Source organism: Myotis nattereri (genome assembly GCF_964212035.1).
Source record: "Myotis nattereri genome assembly, chromosome: 2".
Lineage (NCBI taxonomy): Eukaryota > Metazoa > Chordata > Mammalia > Chiroptera > Vespertilionidae > Myotis > Myotis nattereri.
This window is the reverse complement of record NC_138076.1, coordinates 137,487,885-137,504,057: the sequence shown is the minus strand read 5'-3', so window position 1 is coordinate 137,504,057 and position 16,173 is coordinate 137,487,885. Positions and strand designations below refer to the sequence as shown.

The following is a 16,173-nucleotide window of genomic DNA, read 5'->3' as shown; positions in this document are numbered from 1 at the left end:
TTGCATGGTTGTTTTCTGCTTCTCCATCTCCGTTTCCATTCTTCTTCATGCATAAAAAGCACGGAGAGGGAAGACAACTTGCTCATTACCCTTTCCGGTGGAATTTAACCTTTTCAGGAAAGGACATCTTTTTAGTTTGCTCACAGTACTTATTGTATATAATAATTACATGCAATAATTTAACAGCAGTTTAAATTAAGTATACAATTAAATTATGCTTTTTGTAGCACATATATTACTATTCTAACAAGTTGAGGTTATGTGTCTTCAGTAAAAAAGTAACCACTTTATTCACTTTCTCTATTTGTGGTTTCCTACCCATAGCCATCTTTGTAAACATGTCATTTTTACCTATTAAAAGGTGGGGGGGAGGGGGCGCGAGGGAGAGAAAGAAAGAATGATTTGAGGGAAAAAATATGAGTAGAGAGAATTCTTTTGCTTGGTCCTCAAATACAAACTCTGTTATCCTAGGGTGACAAATGCTAGGTAAGATCAGAAAATATGTATACTTTTGTCATAGGTATCTCCCTCAAAGCTCAAATTCAATTATTTATATCTCACTGAATCTTTTTTCTATGACAGTCCTACCTATTTCTATTTCATTTGAAAATTCATGGGGGTTTCCCTCTTCCTAGTTATTTGGGAATTGAGAGGATTAATTACTTTTTAAATAAAAAACACTACTGATGTCATTACTCTTTTGGGCAAAGTGAAAACTCTGACCACTCTGGTGTCTAGGAGCTTAATCTAAGAGTTACAATTTCATATACTCTTTATGCTCTTAAATTATACAATTTTAATTAAATATTTTAATCGCAACTTTGATACTTGACAATTGCCTACTCTGGTTATCACTCAAAACTAAACTCATACTTTGTGTTCCTTGAAATGTAATCAAAAAAGTTTTCCTTAAAATTATCTGTGAGAGACATACTTTATGTCACTTATTTTATGACCTTATATAATTAAAACAAAACAAAATAATGCATGTGACATTTTATCAGTTGGGGAGAGGTTGGTTTGCAAATGATAGGAAACCCAAAATAACATTAGCTTAAACCAGCAATTTTCAACCCCTGTGCCCCAAGAGGCACCCTGGTGTGCTGCAAGAATTTTTAAAAGGTGCAATACCTGACTATTTTGTTAGGGGCACTGACCTCTTTTCCCTTATTTAAAGAAGAAAAAAAAAAAAAGGAAAGAAAAGACAATAGCCAACACTACAAGAGCTATCTGGTGTGAATGAATCAAAATTATACCTTTTTTTTTTGTCAGATTGGCAAAAAATATAATGTATTTTTTTGTGTGCTGCAAAATGTTAGTAATTAGTTTGTGTGTGCCATGACGTGAAAGAGGTTGAAAACTGCTGGTTTAAAGTAGTTAATTTACATTTTCTCTCTCACAAAAAGTAGTCCAGAGGAGTGCAGTCCCAGGTGTGCGGACAGTTTCATGAAGGGCTGTTTCCTGGGCTCCTTTTGGTCTGTTCGCCACCACCTGCAGAACAGGATTTCTGCCTGTAGTCAGGAGCGCAGGAGAAGGAAGGGCAAGAGAAACAGGGTCCCCTCTAAGGGCATGCCTTCAGTGTGCCTTCATCTCTTAGGGCAGAGTCTAGTCACATGACCAAGCCTGATTCATCACGTTTTTGTGTGTTGTTGTTTTTGTTAATGTGTGCAGTGGTGAGTGCATGTTAGGCACTAAGTCCTCAGCTTTTGTGTTGCTCTAACCCTTGGAATTACTTCATTTGATTCATGTAGTAGTAACTTAATTTTATTTACAGTGTTTGTTTTTTAAAAGGAATATGAGTTTGGTTCTATTTACTTCCTGTTATAGTCACTTGAGATTTTTGCTGTTTCTATCTATTTTATCAGGCAAGACTGGGGGCATTTGTGTTTTATAAGTATGACATGCTGCTATTAATTCCATTCCTTACCAGAAATTAAAAATTTATTTTTTCAGTTGTCCTATTATAATCATAACCTAAAACTAAGCATAAATCTTGTGAAAACAGTGAAAAGACGACTGTAATGCTATTTTACAGTTAAATTATATAAAATCTCATTATTGGAGTCATTAGCTAAATTAGCCAATTCGATTAGGAAATTTGAATTGATGCAAAAGTTCAAATATGGCTCCAAACCAATGCTAATTAATTTCACTTATAAAAAATTAAACATGAAAAATTTATAATATTTTAACTCTGAGGGAGAAAAAATATTACTTTTAAAGTACCTACACATATTAAAGGACAATGGAACAAAATTCAGAAAAATATCTCAGTTTAAGATGAACATGATATTTTTGTTAGTAATTGGGCCTTAGGGATTATAACTGATTTTGTGAACCATTACCTGTAAATATTGTTATCTGATTTATCTTGATTACTAACTACTTTTTGCCCAGGGAATAACCAAACTATTATTACTCAAATATTCTTAATAATATAAACTTAATTTTAAGTTCTTAACTTTTCAATTTTCAAAATGCTTCCTAAATATATAGTCATTTAATTCCATGAAGCCTGTTATTACTGGTAAAATGTCGTCCTCTGTAACTTTGAGTTTCCATAGCTTGATCTGTCTGGAACTTCATTACCTGCATTCTTTACTTCTCTCGGAGCCTCACCTGACCTGTCTCCTTGGGAAGGTGTATCTTTTGTGGGTTCCCAAAAACACGTTGTGCTTTATTTACCCTGGATTGTGATCCTTTGCTTGTCTGTCTTCACCGTGATACAGTTCTTTCAAAAAAGTACTTATTCGTTGTTTGGTGATTGTAGTCTCAATGTTTAGTATGTTGTAATGGTGCCACATGTTATTCAACAATGATATCAAAAGAAGAAACCAAACGATTATATCTTTTAGTGTTTCCATAGTTTTACAGTTACAGGACTCTAGGTGGACCACGCCCTGTTTCACCTGTGTTCTGCGTAGATGTCAGCTTAATTACCGCAGTGCATATTCTTGAAAAATTACTTTTCATTTGAAGTGCTTTATCAATAACTTTTGAGTATCTCAGATTTCAACCTTTTTAAAAGACCTTTCTGAGAACCTGAGGCAAAGGTAGCTTTACATAAATATTTTTGTTTTGCTAGGACTATTCAGAGGGCAGTCTATTACAAGGAGACACTGATCGCTGATGTTTTGTTTAGATGTACTGAAAGTGTGGAGAAGGGCATGCTTTTTGTTTTTAATTTTTAGAAAATTTTATTTTTTATGAAATTATGGTAGATTAGATTTTTATTGAAAACTAGTGGCCCGGTACACAAAATTTGTGCACATTAAAAGGAAATTAATTGGAGGAAATATTTTATTATTGCTATTTGCCCTTTCTCTATAAGAGAAGTGTCAGAGATGAAAGAAAATTAGTAAAATATATATGAAAATCTTCCTCCTGTCGGAGTCTGAGGCATACTGTGGGACCCAGAGTCAAGTCCCTACTCACTCGCGTGTTCCTCGAAATCGTGTGAGACTCAGACCTGGCTGGCTCCACCCCCATTGGGTGAGATCCAGACCCTGCCGGCCCCACCCCCATGAAGCCACACCGGGCACAGGGCGCAGCCTCAGGTCTCCCAGCCCGGCGCCAGGCAGGGGGTGAAGCCTCAGGTCCCCCATCAAGCCCGCTGGGTGGGGGGTGCAGCCTCAGGTCCCTCGTCAAGCCCCACTGGGTGGGGGGGCGGGCACAGCCTTAGGTCTCCCGGCCTGGTGCCAGGCGGAGGGTGCAGCCTCAGGTCCCCTGGTGCACCCTCAGGTCCCCTGGCACTGGGGCAGGGGGCATGGCCTAAGGTATCCAGTCAAGCCCCACTGGGCAGGGGGATGTGGCTTCAGGTCCCCCATCCAGGTGCCAGGGTGGGGGGACCAGCATCAGGTCCTCCAGCCGGGGGCAGGGGGCATGGCCTGATGTCTTCCATCAAGCCCCGCCGAGCTGGGGGCATGGCTTGAGGTCCCCTGTCAAGCCCCACCGGGCAGGAGGTGCAGCCTGAGGTCCCTGCTGATCACTTGTTATGGGAACTCCACCTCTGCTGTGGGCATAGCCACCTTGTGATTGCATGATGGAGTGGGGGTCAATTTGCATATTACCTCTTTATTATATAGGATTACTTAATCCTTTCTTTTTGTAATTAAATTTATTGGGGTTTCATTGGTCAACTTGATCATATAGGTTTCAGGTGTGGGTTTCTATGTTACAAGATCTGTATACTGCACTGTGTGCCCACCCAAATGTTTGCTTTCTTATATTTTTTGTTTTTTACATAGTTCTGTATGTGATTGACATGAGAACCTTATTTCTTACAATATTATTTCAATTTCTCCCCCCAAAACACTTTAACTTCACATTAATGTATAGTATAGACCACTTTTATTAATTGAAAGGCAACTTCATATAACATGAATAAAATTATTTCCCATTAGATTCTTGCTTGATGGTATATTAAAGTGTGTTCTTATTTTTAATACTATAAACATAGAAACCAGAAGATTATATTGATCAGCATGTAAACAAACTATGTCATCAACTTTCAATAGTCATTTGGTATGAGTAATCTACCAAAACACAAATCCTGCTTATAGTAATGAAATTGCTGGGCTTGAATTGTAGCACACTTCTTACTAGTTGTGTGACCTTTCGCATGTTGCTGAACTTTTTCTTGCCCTAGGTTCATCATCTATAATATGGAGTTAGTAAGAATAACCTACCTATAAGATTATCGTTGAGTAATAAGTTAACATATGTAAAGTGCATAATACATTGTGAGTACTCATTAAGTTTAGCTGGTATTATTATTTCCACCATAATTATTACAATGTGAACGGTTCTCTCCTTCTGTCATATCTTCAGCAAAATAAAGAATAGGTTCTGTAAATGTGGAGAAGGGCAGTAACAGAAGCTTGGTTGTCATAGTGCTAGGATTGACCCAAATTCATCCAGTCCTGCCAAAATGACATTTGATTCCTTCTCTGAGCATCAAATCAAGTTAGTGTTATACCAAAATCTGGAGAGTTTTAGAGCAAAGGAAACATAACCTGGTACGCATATATCTAGAATTGATTACTTTAATTATTTCCTCTTTTATTTTTCTTCTAGAAATAGCATGAGATTTAGTATCAGAGAACCTGCTCCAATCCTGCCTTTGTCTTCTTATGAACCATGAGACCTAGAGTTAGCTGGCAAATTCTCTGTGGACTGCTCTTTCTTCCTGTATATCATGGAGCCTCTGATAACACTTTTTATTGCTGGCCAACTGCTGCTTGTTTTTCAAGCTTCTGACACTGTCACCCTGGCTCTGTGAACCTTTGTCCATTCCTGAGCTGGGGTGGTTGTTGGTTCTCTGTCCTCTCTCATAGCAATTTTCCATACCATTTATTTCCTTTCTTGTTTCCCCCAGTAGCTTGAGCATCATCGGCAGGTGCATTTCTGTCTTTTTCACATCTGCAGCATGCAAACTAGGGCCTAGTTGATGCTCAATTAAATCCTTAGCCATGAGAAATTAGTCACAATAGCCATTTCAATTGGTTGGACTCACTCCATTGCTAATGTTATTCAAATGATGCAAAGGATGATGCTCTAATTTAAAGAGCCACATTATATAATTCTAGACACTTGCCTGCTACAAATCTCCATGTGAGTATTTTCCTCCAAAGAGTAAGCAGGCCGGACAGGATTGTCTAGATCTGGGTACCATACCAATTATTTTTTTCTCTTCTTTGTATATTTTATGAATTGGAAAATGACAGCAATATCATGCCTCAGTATTGGAGAGGCCATGAGGCTGAACACATACACCAGTTTTCAAAGTTTATGGACTTTAGGCATGTGTCAAAGAAATGTGCTCATCTCTCATGCTCTTTCTCTCTAGCCTAGCTGCATATTTGCCCTTTAGAAATGTAATTATGTGGAGACTAATTAGTGGGCTATTGCAGTTATTTAGGTGATAGGAAAGATAAAGGGGCTCTGACTGCCATAAAGATGAACCTTGAGGGGCAGAATAAAGAATCTTAAAAAATGAGAGTCTGTAGGTTCTGGAGACTTTATAAAACATGGAATTTTGAGATAAGTAAAAAGTCAGATTTCTGACTAATTAAAGAATCTTAAAAAATGAGAGTCTGTAGGTTCTGGAGACTTTATAAAACATGGAATTTTGAGGATAAGTAAAAAGTCAGATTTCTGATTTAAGCATCTCTTTATCTGAATCTCAAAGGAAAATGACGAAGACAATTAACTTTGTAGATAAGTTTCTAAAATGAGATAATGTATATGAGCTAGTTAACTGGAAAGCATTTTGTCAATAAAATTATTGTTATAAAGGGTATTATTCCTTTTTTGAGATGTATGTTTGTGTTTTCTCTTTATCAAGTTTACTCATTTTTAAAGGCAATAGAACATTTTCACAAACTCTTGATTACTGCAGAAAACTATTCTTCTTTTTTCCCAGCAACTGAAAAATACACTTAACAGCAAAGCATATCAATTTCATGATCAAATTAATTGTTAACATTTTTTAATGAAAATGTACATGTATGTATAGATGTAAGTGATGTTCATGTGTTTGGAAATGGTTTGCTCTATTCAAACGATTTTTTTATTTTACTTATTTATTATTTTAAAATATGTTTTTATTGATTTTAGAGCGAGAGGAAGGGAGAGGGAGAAAGAGATAGAAATATCAATGATAAGGATCATTGATCGGCAGCCTCTGGGTGTTGAGTTCATAACCTGGGCATGTCCCTGACCTGGAATAGAACTGTGATCTCTTGGTTCCTGGGTCGACACTCAACCACTAAGCCATGCAGGGCGGGCGACTTTTTAACTTTTTTATTTATTGACACTATTACAGGTGTCCTTTTTAACAAACAGTATTAGAAATAATCATGAAATTAATTTATGCTAATGACAGGAGGGAGCAACCTTTAATTTCAAAATGATTTGCTTTAGATATTTTTTAATGATGCCCATTAAATAATAAACTGAGGATTTTAAAATACTCTCTAAAATGATAAGCTTTTATCAGTAGCCTTCTCATTTCTCAAAGCTCCCTTTCAAAAGCCTCAGAAGCTAGCAAGTAGAATCTGCAATTTGAGGTTGATAACAGCAGTACTCAGGCCCCAGAGAGGTGCCAAATGTCTGTAAGATACTCGCTGATTACAAGAGGAGAGGGAAAGGCCAAGAAGGCCTCTGTGAGAGCTTTTCAGCTAAGTTCAGTGCCCTGACACTGTATTTTCAGAGATATGATTATAATTGATTCTCAAATAGGTTAGGAGAGCAGGGTCTGGAATGGCTGGGGTAACCCATGTGGCCACTGCCCAAGGGCCTCCTAGAGGTATGGGGTGTGGAGTCTGAGCGTCTGTAGTGAACTGAAATGTGCTCAGTACAGTGGGGCCTTGACTTATGAGTTTAATTTGTTCCGTGACGGAGCTCGTAACTCAAATTACTCGTATGTCAAATCATAAAGTGAACCAGTGAGACACGTGATGCTGGGCTGATGTTGTGGCGTTCACTGTGACGTTCGCTGCGCCAACTAGCGGTGGGGTATCTGAAGCTGGCTCGTAACCCGAATTTTAGCTCGCAACTCAAAGCAGAAAATCGGCCAAGAGAGATGGCTCGTATCTCGAAAAACTCGTTAGTAGGGACACTTGTAAGTCAAGGCCCCACTGTATTCTGAAATAAGGAAATAACAATGTGGATAGTCTTTAATCTTTCTCTTTGTGTCTTTATGGCTTCTGATTAAATTCTGACTCTTTATCCTGCGGACCTAGATTACACTTTGTCTTTTGGGCAGTCATGGACCAGTATTTCCCAAACGATATGACTAGTGAGAGAGGCATTTCATGTTTAAATAAATACACATATAACCACATATGCATATATATGTATTTAATTTAGACAGGTTTCTTTTCTGAAGTGATGAAAAAATGTGCATGCTCCAAGAAGAAATTTAGGTGGTTTTTCTGTCCAGTGGGAGAGAAAAGACTGTGGGAAAGAGGAAAGTTCAGTGAGGATAAAGGGCTTTTTGAAAATACTTCTTTTTTAAAAAAATATTTTTTTATTGATTTTAGAGAGAAAGGGAAGGGGATAGAGAGATAGAAACATCAATGATGAGAGAGAATCATTGATCTGCTGCCTCCTGCACGCCCCCAACTGGAGACCGAGCCTGCAACCCAGACATGTGCCCTTGGCCGGAATCAAACCTGGACGCTTCAGTCCGCAGGCTGACACTTTATCCACTGAGCCAAACCGGCTAGGACTGAAAATACTTCTTAATACTTTCTCATGCAACATAAATGCAACTGATACCTCTCCAATATTTTTTCTCCTGAGGAATAATTTCCTTCTATTTAGAATTTATTTTTATAGTAACAGGTCAGCGTTTTTATGGCCCCTTAACCATTTTTATTTTTAAAACATAAAATAAAAATTTGTGGTTTTATGTATAGTAACACGGTCCTATCTCCAAATTTCTCTTTTCCTCACGCAGAGGGTTACTTCTGCAGGAGAACAGCAGGTTTGCAGAAGCGCTACATTATTATAAACTGGCGATTGGGAGCAGGCCTACACTGGCTTGTAAGTAACAGTCAAAGGTTTTCTTCTTCTTTTTTTAAAGTTTTTTTTTTTAAAATATCCTTTGCTTTTCCTCTTCATGCATGAAAATTATCTTGATGACTTACAACCTCATAGAGAAAAAAGCATGTGCTCCTATTTTTGAAAACTTGTCAATCAAATTATAAGCCTCTAATAATTATATCTCTCATTTTAACCATATTTTGATATCAGTTTGTCATTTCTTAATATGTTCATGTAAATACAACTTTTATTCATCTAGATTTTAAGTTCAGAATGTTTTGAACTTTTTGGGAACAGAGATTATTCCAGATATTTTTCAGTAATACCGACACCTCTTACTACATTATTTGTTCCCATATGTATTTGTTCCCTAAGTATTTGTGTCTTGGTTTCTTCTAAAAATCAGAAATAATCCAGAGAAAGTAAATTGAAGTAAAGGTAACTTATTATATCCACAGTGCACATCATCTTCTTACATTTATATTTCCACGTTTTTCTCTCAGCTGCATATTTAAACACCGGTATTATTCTGATGAACCAAGGAAAGACCGAAGAAGCCCGACGTACATTCCTAAAGTGTTCTGAGATCCCTGATGAAAACCTGAAGGACCCTCACGCGCATAAGAGCTCGGTGACCAGCTGTCTGTACAACCTGGGAAAGCTCTACCACGAGCAGGGACGCTACGAGGTCAGGCCCAGACCTCTCTCCCCCTTCCCTTCCCCCTTGTCTGATCCCGTCTCAGTGCTTTCCACCTTACCGTCTCATCACAGGGGCGCTGTGAGCATTTAAGAAGCTAATGTGTGTTTTATTAAAAGAGTTTCAAGGTGAAATTCATTTCTGGGGGGAAAACCCTCTGCTAAAGAACACGTACCACCCTAGTCCGTTTGGCTCAGTGGATAGTGCCAGCGCATGGACTGAGGGTCCTGGGTTTGATTCCGATCAAGGGCACACGCCTCCATTGCAGGGGCGATCCCCAGTCCTGTCGGGGTGCATGCTGGAGGCAACCAATCGATGTGTCTCTCTCACGTCAAGGTTTCTCTGTCTCTCCCCCTCCCTTCCATTCTCTCTAAGAATCAATGGGAAAAATATCCTTAGGTGAGGATTAACAAAACAAACAGAAAAGAATACTTACCAGATTTCTTTTTGTGTTGTTAATCCTGACCCAAGGATATTTTTCCCATTGATTTTATTTTTAAAAGAGAGTGGAAGGGAGGGGGGAGAGAGAGAGAGAAAAAGAGAGAGAGATGTTTGTGAGAGAGACACATTGATTGGTTGCTTCCTTCACACGCCCCTACTGGGGCTGGGATGGAACCTGCAACCCAGGTATATGCCCTTGACTGGGAATCAAACCCAAGATGCTTCACTTGCCAACACTGTAACCGCTGAGTAACACTGGCCGTGGCAACAGATTTCTTTACTATTAATTTCTCAGAGCAACTCTTCAAGAAGGGGAAATTACAACCATTGCTCCACAAGCTTATTTGCTTATCATCTCTGATTTTATGATCCAAGACATATTGTGACTGTTCCCTTATTTCCAATGTTTGATGTTACAAAATACATTGTACTCTGAGTATTAAGTATTAATATGATATAAATCCTTCCCATTTCTTTTCATTGTTTTTAAAACAATAATTAAATTAAAATTAGTTTGTGTTTTCTTTTTTTGAGAGAGAAGAAAAGTGATGGAGATGAGACCTTACACAGAGAGCTGGGAGGTTGACTGTCTTGTCCTCCCTTTCTCTCACAGGAAGCATGTCAGCATGGTTTCTTCTCTCACATTCAGTATCGCACCTCCCCTCTTTCAGACCACACCTACATACTCCTTCCTGTTGTACCAATAATGTACTATAGAGATACAACTTTTAAAATTATTACATTTCATAATCTCAGTGGGTCTCAGTATCTTGGGTTTGTTATTTTATATTTTATTTAGATCCTACTTGGTGGCCTGATTTTAATTACAGATTAAAGATGACTATGGGTGATTTCCAAATATGAATTTTTCTAGCATTTTAATTGAATAATCTATGTGAACTGAAATTTTATATTAAAATAAAAGAGCTTGGCAATATTCAGCTACTTGTTACACTAAATTTTTATCTCGCCTTCTTCACTCACTGGGTTGAATATTTGTATTCATGAAATTGTAGTAGTATGACATCAAAGTACAGCTGAATTATTCCCCCCCAATGAGCCATTTAAATCTTTTTTTTTAATATATATATATATTTATTGATTTTTTACAGAGAGAAAGGGAGAGAGATAGAGAGTTAGAAACATCGATGAGAGAGAAACATCGATCAGCTGCCTCCTGCACACTCCCCACTGGGGATGTGCCCGCAACCCAGGTACATGCCCCTGACCGGAATCGAACCTGGGACCTTTCAGTCCGCAGGCCGACGCTCTATCCACTGAGCCAAACCGGTCTCGGCCCAATGAGCCATTTAGAAATAGCAATGGAACTTTGTAATTTTGGAATGATGATGTTATTTTTTTGGGTGAATATTCTTGTATTTCATCTTTTTTTTTTTTTTTTTGGTTTGTTTCTTAAATTAGGAAGCCCTTAGTGTATATAAAGAAGCAATTCAGAAAATGCCAAGGCAGTTTGCTCCACAGAGCTTGTACAACATGATGGGTAAGTCAAACCTTACTATTTCAATTGCTATTTCAGGGACCTGGGGAGAAATTAAAACCCGTGCTTGTGTTAAATGGAATTCTAATACGTTATAGCATTGATCCTCACCCAGAGAACTCTTTATTCACAACTGGGTGTCACATTCAAATTTTCACATAGCATACTTTTTCTAAACAAGAGCAAATATGTGCATTATCATATTGATTCTCAACAAATTGTCCAGATCGCAGAGTTGTTGCAAGGGGCTCACAAGCCCTTTTGGGTATTAAGCATTAGCTAGATTCCGGAGATTGAAAAAGATGAATACAGTCCACAGATTTTAGCGAAGTTATCAAATTCATGATACTTTTTAATCATGTTACTTGCTTAATCAGAAGATCCTCAGAAGTAAACATGCTACGATGTAGAGATGAATACATTTTGGTGCTTGTAACAGATGAGATTAACTGAGTCAATTTGCATGGTTTTCATTGATCAGGCCTTGGATCTTCAAGGCCTTTTTTTTCTAGGTTAGTGTTTTAGAGTAAAAACAATACTGTGAAAACTGCAAATGTGTTACTACAATTACTCCTTTTTCTTCATTGGGTAATTACCTTAATTTTCTTATTAGAAAGCATGCAGGCTAGGGCATTGGTTTTTCTAAGTGCAAGAGCTCAAGAATTAGAATTTCTAATAAAGTATCTATCACTTACAATTGATTTGTGACTGTAAGTTGTCAACACAGCTATTTGATGGTGGATGGAAACTGCCCATTCAGCATGTGACTCTTGGAAACAGTCCCTGAAGTTTAGGGTGTTCTGCTGATTGGTTTGCTGTTTCCAGATAAGGGAGGGAAGAGGAGGGCTTGCTTTTGTCCTCAAATCAAATATATATATATTAAATCCAGAGCACAAATTGCAAACTCAGATTTTTCTTTTTACTAAACTGGTTAAGTTGCTTACTATTTCTAGGCTTTCCTCGTGCATATAAAAGTAATGAGACAACATGGTCTCTAGGATTATTTATGCTTTTGTATTCTATTATTTGAGAAATTTGATATTAGTTTGTATGGCTTGAGCACACACACATTAAAAAATATCTTAAATCCTCCCAAACTATAGAATATATGTCTGGCCTGGCCAGTGTGGTTCAGTAGTTGAGCATCGACCTATAGACCAGGAGGTTTTGGTTAGATTCCTGGTTAGGGCACATGATTGGGTGGCAGGCTCAATCCCCAGTAGGGGGGAGTGCAGGAGGAAGCTGACCAGTGATTCTCTGTCATCATTGATGTTTCTGTCTCTCTGGCCCTCTCCTTTCCTCTCTCTAAAAAAATTATACACACACACACACACACACACACACACCTGACAAGGACACACACTTTCACTTTTTTCTAAATGATAGAAATTTAAGAAATAGTTAAGAGACAGAATGAGGCACTGGTCAATAAGCAGAAAAAAAATGATTTGGAAGAGGTTAATATATTCATCCTATGTCTCTGGGACCCCTGCCCCAGTTGCCTGTGCAGCGTGGAATGATTTAATGCTCATATTAAAAAGGACATTGGTGTATTTCTAGTTGTTGCTTCTTTTTCTCTTTGCTATGATTATTAAAAGCTAAAATTTACCTTCATTAAATGTACTTTTGCCCTTAAACTCTTATAATTTAAAACAGTGCCTTATACTATCCAGCATTTTACCATCAGTCTATCTATTCAGATGAAATGTGCATGTTCAGGAAGTGTGTGCTTAGCGGGTTTAGATTTATCAGAATTAACTTTTAAATATTAATACTGGATGGTTATTTCTGTCAAAGTGAATACTAAAAGGATCATTTTTCTAGTTTTATCTAAAGAGGCACAATGATTTTAGTTTATATTTTATTCTTATTGCTAATGCTTGGGAAGACCATTATTTCCAATTTCCCTCAATTATGAAATGAGATGTCTTTCTTTAAACTGGGAAGGAGCTCTGAGATCCTTGGCAACAGACTGCATTTGGCATCTTGATTGTTAATGGGAAGTGTGGCATTCACTATAGTTAGTGATTTCAGAAAATTCATTCAATTATTTTATGTTAATAATTTGATTGAAAACTCAGCTGGTACCTTGGGATCTGTCTCTCATATGGTTACGCAAATATTGAGCACACACAGGCAGTGGAAGATAAGTTAGTCCCTGGGGTTATTGCTTAGTCCTTTGTCTTATTTTCCATTATAGAAAGAGGCAGTAGCTTTGCCCAGACTCTGAAAAGCACTCTAACCATTTTCAAGGGGAGAATCCCAATATAATTTAAAATTGCAGATTGCTCCCCAAATCATTGTGGTTGCTTTCTGTTCAGTTTTGTGTGAAGGTCTGTTATCTGACCAGGCTTGTAGTTTCAACTGTTTACGAAACTATAATTTTCTCAGAGAGTGAGTTCACCTCCTAATCAAATGGGTGAAATCCTCTGAGTGTTTGCTTTAACTCTTAATACATTTTGATTAGCCTCCATTTGACAAGAAAAAAAAATGGCCCAGGAGATAAACTGCCTTATCAGTTCATCAGTTTCATTAGTCTGTCAGCATGTGCTGATTATCCTATCAAGTTTATCAACAGCCTTGAATGTGTTTTCTAATTCTCACATTTACATATTATTAGTGCCCTTCAGGGATCAGTGATGGATTATAATGTCTGGCTAGATTTAACCTATAAGTATTCATTTTTCTCATGGCTCATTCATTTCCCCCTTAATGACCACTTTCTGCAAACACTTGTGTGTATGTATACAAAAATTATTTTCCATCCTACTTTTTATTTTATTTGAAGGTTAGGAGAAATAAAGGAATATTTGTGAAAAAATACAGTCACATTTGAATGTTATTATTAGTTTCATAACTCAATTTACTGCAGTTACTCTTTAACAAAAAAACAACACACAAAAACACACTAGTTCTTTGCACTTTCCCTTTCCTTGAACATTTTATGAAAAACTTTTATCACTCTCTATTCCATATTCTGATAATTGACTTATTCGGAATACCAAATGAGCAAGTATATTTTCCCAATTGTGTATTAATGGAAAAACACGTTTGAATTACTTCCCAATTTAATTTTTTTGGTATATTTTATTCTAAGATTGTTAATCTTTACTCTGGCAGTTCATAAGTAAATTTTTAAAAACTATTTAAAAAGATATTCTCATTATTCTGTTTGATTTTGTAAATCCTAGGTGATTGAATAACAACAATTGAGAAGTATCATTCCATTCAAAATTATGTACATTACAAACGTAAAAATAATGGAAAGCAGATGCTAATTATAAACAAAAATTAAACTTTCACCTAAATGGTGGTTGTAATTACGGTAACAAGGTATGAGAATACATAAAATATTTAGAGATCAAATCACAAAATAACCACTAAATGGAGATTCTGTATAGGGTGAAGTCAGATAGCCCAGGTTCAAATGATGGCTTTGACACTTACTAGCTGAGCAAATTACTTAAGTGAAGCCTCATCTCTCCCCTCCGTTAGATGGCTGTAATAGAAGTGTCAGCTTGAGAATTAATTGGGATAATAAAAGTAAAGTTATTGGATCAAATGCCCAACCTAGGAAGTGTTTATTTAGATTACCCCCATTGCGATCATTACCATTTCTGTGGATCTATAAGCCCCAAATGCCAATGACTGTATTCTCTATTAGTTATTTTTCTGTTTACCGATGTAAGTATTATTTCTCTATAGATAAGATTTTGTCATGGTGATGGCCTTACAGTCACTGCTAATTCAACAAGGATTCTACTTAGTTCTGTCCTAGAACTGCTGTATTTCTCTAGAAGTTCATTTTCCCTTGTCCCTTAGCAACCATAGTCAAAATCCTTCTTTGATCAGTAACTATGTTAACCAAAAGTGAAACAGCTTACTCAGCTAATGCCCAGTTAACAAATTCATTAATAGAGTACTCCCTCTAAATTAAAATTGTCATGTTTAGGTTAGAGTTTCTTCTGTTTTTCTTATCATGGCATATTTTCCCCCTAGACTTAGTTAAAATTATTTTTATTTTAACATCCAGTACAGTTCTTTATTGAATCTCCATTTCTCTTTTATTCTCAAAGTATAGGTGTATTTTAGAATCAGAGAATATTGACATTGGAAGACTCATATCTTAAAATCCTCTTAACATAATCACTTTTATTTTGCAAGATAAAAATAAACCCTCAAAGTGTATATTCAGAATTACACAGTTTGTATTAGAACCAGTATAGCTTTCTGACTTAAATTCAAGTGCCTTTCCTAGTTAGGCTTCTGTATGACTGAAACTGGCATGTTTTGTACTGTGTCAATATAACTTTTCCTTAGCTTTTTAAAAAATCAGTGAAATGTGTATATATATATATATATATATATACATATTTCATAGATATATTTTTATTATATATCTACTAGAGGCCCGATGCATGAAATTAGTGCAAGGGGCTCGGCCCTCACAGCCGTGGCTTGCCTCAGCCCTTGCAGCCCCAGCTTCATCCGGAAGGTCCTCTGGAAGGTTGTTCAGCTGTCTGGTCTAATTAGCATATTGTGCTTTTATTATTATAGATTACATAGATATGTAACAAAAACCTCTTCATCTTAACAAAAAAGAATACTGTGATTTCATCACAGATGCATTAACTATGCAGGGTATTATTTTTTCTTTTCTTTTCTTTTAATGTAGGTTAATTGCTGCCTGTCCTCAATTTTTCTCTTCTTTCTCTATAATTATTTTCCTTAAAAATGTCCACTTAAACATTGTTTTTGAATAAGATTATGGGGAACAAAATTAGGCTGTAACTTCCAGTTACTTTTATCAGCTAGAGCCCTTTCAAACCCCAGTGGTCATTTTAAGTCTATTTACTATTTAAAATGAAATCACTCTGCTTTCTCAATGCAAAGTAATTGTTGGGTTTAATTACATAAGCAATTTAGGCCATTTTCAGTTGGTAATTTATCCTGAGGACAAAGAGACATAATGTGTTACATGAAGTAA

The 16,173-nt window shown here is 36.7% G+C and overlaps 1 protein-coding gene across 1 annotated transcript in view; it reads left to right on the top strand.

Moving 5' to 3' along the window:
- TMTC2 (transmembrane O-mannosyltransferase targeting cadherins 2) overlaps positions 1-16,173 on the top strand; it is a 403,304-nt gene that overhangs the window by 250,642 nt on the left and 136,489 nt on the right. The window contains exons 5-7 of the mRNA XM_081084170.1: positions 8,465-8,550; positions 9,054-9,238; positions 11,111-11,189. Of these exons, the coding sequence (XP_080940296.1) occupies positions 8,465-8,550; positions 9,054-9,238; positions 11,111-11,189 (350 nt within the window). The remainder of the gene's footprint in view (positions 1-8,464; positions 8,551-9,053; positions 9,239-11,110; positions 11,190-16,173) is intronic.